At 47.0% G+C, this 5,921-nt stretch overlaps 1 protein-coding gene across 1 annotated transcript; it reads left to right on the forward strand.

The window, feature by feature from the left end:
• Window positions 1-1,884: 1,884 nt before the first annotated feature.
• Window positions 1,885-5,437, forward strand: LOC107114920 (interleukin-8-like). Its single transcript, XM_015416527.1, has 4 exons — window positions 1,885-2,020; window positions 2,707-2,842; window positions 3,890-3,973; window positions 5,056-5,437. Exons 1-4 carry the CDS (start codon window positions 1,924-1,926, stop codon window positions 5,075-5,077), a joined length of 339 nt encoding a protein of 112 aa, XP_015272013.1. The 5' UTR covers window positions 1,885-1,923; the 3' UTR covers window positions 5,078-5,437.
• Window positions 5,438-5,921: the final 484 nt, after the last annotated feature.

Raw genomic sequence — 5,921 nt, forward strand, 5'->3', positions numbered from 1 at the left:
TGACGCTCTAGTTTATAGGCACACCTCTATGGTAAAATTGAGCTCAAACCATAGTGTTTTGCCCAAAAATTAGAGTGTCGCCGTGCGACATTGGAGGTTCAATGAAATCTCTTCTGGGTGATCTCATCACACTGTGGCCTGCAAAAGTTAAAAACTCCCTTTACACTTCTTTGTTATCAAAAAGAAAAGAAACCCAAGAGATAAGGTGATAGTTTAAAATAATGATTGACATTCAATTGATTTGTTGTTGTTGTTTTCAGTTGCACAGTCGAGTCCGACTCTTCGTGACCTCATGGACGAGATCCCGCCAGGCCCTCCTGTCTTCCGCTGTCCTCTGAAGTTTGCTCAATTTCATGTTTGTTGCATCTATGACACTGTCTAACCATCTCATCCTTTGCCGTCCCCGTCTTCTTTGACCTTCAGTCTTTCCCAGCATCAGGGTCTTCTCCAGTGAGTGCTCCCTTCTCATTTGGTGGCCAAAGTATTTGAGCTTCAGTTTCATTATCTGGTCTTCCAGGGAACAGTCAGGGTTGATTTCTTTTAGGATTGACTGATTTGATCTTCTTGCAGTCCAAGGGACTCTCAAGAGTCTTCTCCAGCACCATAGTTGAAAAGAATCTATTCTTCGGCGCTCGGCCTTCCTTATAGTCCAACTCTCGCAGCCATACATGACTACTGGGAATACCATTGCTTTGACCATGCAGACTTTTGTTGGCAGGGTGATGTCTCTACTTTTTATCATGCTGATTAGGTTCGCCATCGCTTTCCTCCCAAGTAGCAGTCGTCTTTTAATGTCATGGCCGCTGTCACAGTCTGCGATGATCTGGGATCCCAGGAACGTGAAGTCTGTCACTACTTCCACAACTTCCCCTTCTATTTGCCAAGGAGTGATGGGGCCGGATGCCATGATCTTAGTTTTTTTGATGTTGAGCTTCAAGCCCACTTTTGCGCTCTCCTCTTTTACCCTGAGCAAGAGGCTCTTGAGGTCCTCTTCACTTTCTGCCATCAGAGTGGTATCGTCTGCATATCTGAGGTTGTTGATCTTTTCCCCAGCAATCTTAATTCCCGCTTGTGATTCATCCAGGCCAGCATTTCGCATGATGTACTCTGCATATATATTAAATAAGCAAGGTGACAGTATACATCCTTGTCGTACTCCTTTTCCTATGCTGAACCAATCAGTTGTTCCATATCCGGTTCTAACTGTCGCTTCTTGGCCCTTATACAGGTTTCTCAAGAGACATGTGAGGTGGTCTGGTACTCCCATCTCTTTAAGGACCTGCCATAGTTTGTTGTGATCCACACAGTCAAAGGCTTTAGCATAGTCAATGAAGCAGAAGTAGATGTTTTTCTGGTACTCTCTTGCTTTCTCCATAATCCAGCGAATGTTGGCAATTTGATCTCTAGTTCCTCTACCTCTTCGAAACCCAGCTTGTACTTCTGGCAGTTCTCTATCCACGTACTGTTGAAGCCTAGCTTGTAGGATCTTGAGCATGACCTTGCTAGCATGTGATATGAGGGCAATTGTGCGATAGTTTGAACATTCCTTGGCATTGCCCTTCTTTGGGATTGGAATGTATACTGACCTTTTCCAATCCTGTGGCCATTGTTGCGTTTTCCAAATTTGCTGGCAAATTGATTACAAAGGCATTTAATATATACCCAATATTTAGAATATTCATGATTTGGAAGGTTTTGATTTGAACTCTGCCCCACAGAGAAACCACATTACACAGAGAGGGATATTACCCACACTACATCCGTATGACTCATTTTGTCTCTGGGAATTTCCTCTGACACAATCCAGATGGTACTTCAGGGCAGGCAAAAGGCAGAAGAGTATAAAAGTGGGTTTGCAGAGCTTCAGTCAAGCACAAACTTGCTAAGAAGCCTCCTGCTTTTCCGAAGCAGCCAGCGAAGAACATGCCTCGCCTCCCAGGGAGCAGCGCCAAGGCGGCAGCTGCAGCCGCAGCCCCCCTTCTCCTCGCTCTTCTCCTCTCCGCCTTGACTGAGTCAGAAGGTAAGCCGTGGGGATGCAACACGTCTGCTGAATCTGGTTCTACATTCACAGAGAAGAATTCTAAAATTGGAACCATAAACGTAATTCAGATGTTAGAGTTGTGGGAAATAATTGCTTGCTAGATAGGACAATTTTCAAGCTGTTTAGGAGCCGGCACCTTGTAGAGAGCATTATGAAATTCTTCCTTTTCCCATAGAAAATGCTCTGTTCTTCATACCTTCATGTGTCTCCTCCTTCATTTTGGACTCTTCTATGCATTTCTTCCCCCCTGTTCTTTAGAGCTACGTGAAATAAATGCATGGGAAAGAAGGGGTCTGAGGGATTCTCTCAGCCTCAAGAGACAGACCTGTGGCTGCTGCTCCTGGCTTGCTATCTGGCCACTGGGGGAAAGGATCCAGCTTTTAGACTTGCTACTTTTTCTTGTTGTCTAAAATAACAGATCTGTTGATACACCAAACTAACTGGGTGCACTAATTAATAATGGAGTCTGCACAAACAAATGGACAACAGTCCTTTGCTAAGGAGAGCTTTGCCTAAGGGTTCCAATTAGTGAAATACAAGGAGGCTTTTCTCTTTCTCAGGGACCTAAAGAAAACCAGTTTTAAAGTGCTGAAAAACTTTTGCTAACCAAATGTTTCACAGGGTGTAATTTGTTGAAACCAATGGTTATTCATCTTTCTCTGCAGGTGTCTCACTGGCTTGGATGGGAGGTGAACTGCGGTGCCAGTGCATACACACTCACTCCAAATTCATCCCCCCAAAAAACATTCAGGATGTCAAGCTGACCCAAAGTGGGCCCCACTGCAAGAATGTGGAAGTCATGTGAGTGGGTTTATTTACTTAGAAAATGTGTATTGGTGCATCTCCATAGGCCTGTTTGAGGTGGGCTGCAAAGTGAAAACCATGGTTGTTGCTGCTGCTGCTGCTATGATTATTGCTATTGTTGTTATTAATAAGAATAAGAAGAATATGAGCCATAAAAATAACATTTAGTGCCCTCTATCCCAAACAGCTCTAATTAAGTCTGGTGACACCTTAGAGACCAAAAAGATTTTTGGGGTATAAGCTTTTGAGGTGTGTCTGACATAGAAAGCTCTGATTCTCAAAAGTTTATCCCCCCCCCCCCAATCTGGTGGCTGGTCTCTCAGGGGCTACGGAACGTGAATGTAACTGTTCCACCACACACAAACATGGCCGCCCTCTGAAATTCAATCTAGAAGTGGGACAAGAAAACCGATAACAGAAGGTGGAGCACGTGGACTAAAAGCCTGGTTAAAGAGACACTCTTTGTCCTGGTGCCTAAAGGGCAGTAGAGCAGGGGCCGGGCAAGCCCTCGGGGAGGGGGGGCCTTCCAAAGACAGAAGCCCTGGCGGTGGTTCATGCCTCCCTCCCCATCTCTGCAGGCAGAGGCAGAGGGCAGAGGGCTGGAGGAGTGGACCTCAGCTGCTCAGTTTGGAGCCCAGCAGCCCCTGAGGGACCAAGAAGGACTTTGGAGGGATGAGCTGTTGAGGGTCAGGGGTCTTTATTGGCCACCTGGGCTTGTGTATACCTTTGGTCACCCAACAGATTTAGGTCAAAAGCTCTCCTGCACAATCCCCTTTGCAATGAATGCATCAATGACCCCGCAGGTCCTATGCATTTCAGCACGGCTCGAGCCTTGATGGATTGTGCCTTTGTCATTTATGAATGAGTGACACGGAATCCATCCATCGGCCATGAATGGTTGACTATCGCTGGCACTGGGAGCGGAACTGTTTGCGTCTTACTTCTTGACTTCTTCATCAAGTAGATTCTACCAAATAGCTAAATGATGAGTCACATTCCACAGAGTTATAGATGCTTGACCACCCTGATTGGCTTTTCCTGCAGTGCTACTCTCAAAGATGGCAGAGAAGTGTGCTTGGAGCCCACCGCTCCCTGGGTGAAGATGATCATCAAGGCCATACTAGACAAGTGAGTTGTTTCTCTCGTCTGAGAATAAGACCTTAAGTATTCGGTTCAGTTGCAGTCTCTTGAGGGGGACTTGATGGTGGCTTTTGTTCTCCAAGTCGGCTTCTAATTTAGTGGCACCCAAAATCTGGCACCAAAGCCAACCCTCTCACCTTGCTTCACAGGCCTCCAGACACTGGCTGAGGGCAGGGAGGGGCAGAGCAGGCGTGCCTGTGGTGCGGGCAGAGTTTGGAAAGCAGCATCCCCACTCACAGCCTCCTCCTCCTCCTCCGCCGCCGCCACCTGTTCGCACCGTGGAGACCACCTGGCAACTGCGCACAGGTGGAGGGCAGGGCCAATGCGCTCGTGCCCACTTTCCCTCCCTGTGTGCTCACTTAGCGTAGAGAGGGGTCCTATGTAGAGCCCTATGGCTGTCTCTGCAGCAGTCAAGTTTTCCTGAGTTGCATCCTTGCAAAAATGCATTACATTTGCCACAGCCTCACGCAGGGCTCTTTTTGTAGCAGGGACTCCTTTGCATCGTAGGCGACACACCCCTAATGTAGCCAATCCTCCAAGAGTTTATAGAGCTCTTCTTACAGGGGCTCCTGTAAGCTCTTGGAGGATTGGCTACATAAGGGGCGTGGCGCCTAAGATGCAAAGGAGTCCCTGCTACAGAAAGAGCCCAAACACAGTGGACTCACGGTGACCCCTCCTCATGGGGTTTTTGAGGCAAGAGGGGTTCAGAGGAGGTTTGCCACGGCCTCTGCCTCTGCCTGGCCCTCCTGGCCCTCCTGGCCCTCCTCAGACTGGTCCCACCCCAGTCCCAACCAGGGCTCACTCTGCTCAGCTTCCAAGACCTGATGAGACTGGGCTCATCTCACCACCCAGGCCAGGGCCACTGCTATCACTACCAAAGCAAAAACAAAACCTGGTCCAAAAAGTAGTTCAGTGCTTGGGAAACAGGCCATACCTAAACAACTGGCAGACACCACCGTGTATATCTGCTTTCAGTCAGCTGTACAAAATTCTAGCTTATTTGGGTCTGAACAATTCTGAGCCATTCCGTGGGATGCTTCTAACATCTCTTTTTCTTTCCTGTATCCCAGGGCTCAAGGCAATGCCCCATAAGCCACTGCAAAGGAAGCTTCAGAAGGTCTCCCATTTTGCATCTCTGGAAAAGAAACTGAGCCATTTCAATCCAGCCTGATTTTCACAACAAACCTTTCTGCTGGGGGATCTGTTTCCCAGGTTTTTTACAACAGCACTTTTAGAAAACGGTATTTTTAAAGCTTTAACATCATACCAGAAGAGCCAAGAGGAAGCGGAAGACTGCTGGCGGGCCAGAAGTGTAGCTCAGTGCTCTGTTTACACCAGAGCTCTGATCAGAAACGCCCCTGGGATTCTGTTTGCCTGGGGGCTCGCGCACATGTGTGAGTCAGAAGGATCCTGGGACCTGGGAATCCCCTCTGCTGGTGTGACCTTGGGTCAGTCACAGTTCTCTCAGAGCTGTTCTCTCATGAGCAGTTCTTGAAAGAGCTCTCTCAGCCCCAACTTCCTCACAGGGTGTCTGCTGTGGGGAGGGGAAAGGAAAGGGATCGTAAGCCTCGTTGAGACTCCTTCGGGTAGTGAAGGGCGGGGTATAAATCCGATCTCTTCTTCTTCTTCTCATAGGAAAGAAAATGCAGCGTGTATCCCACATTTGTATGTGAGATGGGAAATGTTTTTTATTTATATATTTATTGTGAATGTATTATTCTAAATATCTTTGTATACAGGCTGCTGTTTAAGTTATTTTTATACTATTTATACTAAATTGGGGAAATATATTTTTAAATATTATAATAAACATTTATTTTTTAAAATAATAAGTGCCTCTAAGAGATCTACAAGAGGTTTGTTTGTTTTATGTTCAGGCAAGACTGGTTGCCAGCACAGCAGAGAACCCTTAGAACCCATGGCCAAGGGACCCTCC

Source organism: Gekko japonicus, unplaced genomic scaffold (genome assembly GCF_001447785.1).
Source record: "Gekko japonicus isolate JY-2015 unplaced genomic scaffold, Gekko_japonicus_V1.1 scaffold2699, whole genome shotgun sequence".
In the NCBI taxonomy this organism is placed as follows: domain Eukaryota; kingdom Metazoa; phylum Chordata; class Lepidosauria; order Squamata; family Gekkonidae; genus Gekko; species Gekko japonicus.

What these genes read in the sequence shown, in the direction of transcription:
- LOC107114920 (XM_015416527.1), top strand. Translation starts at nt 1,924, where the DNA reads ATGCCTCGCCTCCCAGGGAGCAGCGCCAAGGCGGCAGCTGCAGCCGCA. An exon ending in TGCAAGAATGTGGAAGTCAT is followed by an intron (nt 2,843 to 3,889) that starts GTGAGTGGGTTT and finishes CTTTTCCTGCAG; the next exon opens with TGCTACTCTCAAAGATGGCA. An exon ending in ATCAAGGCCATACTAGACAA is followed by an intron (nt 3,974 to 5,055) that starts GTGAGTTGTTTC and finishes CCTGTATCCCAG; the next exon opens with GGCTCAAGGCAATGCCCCAT.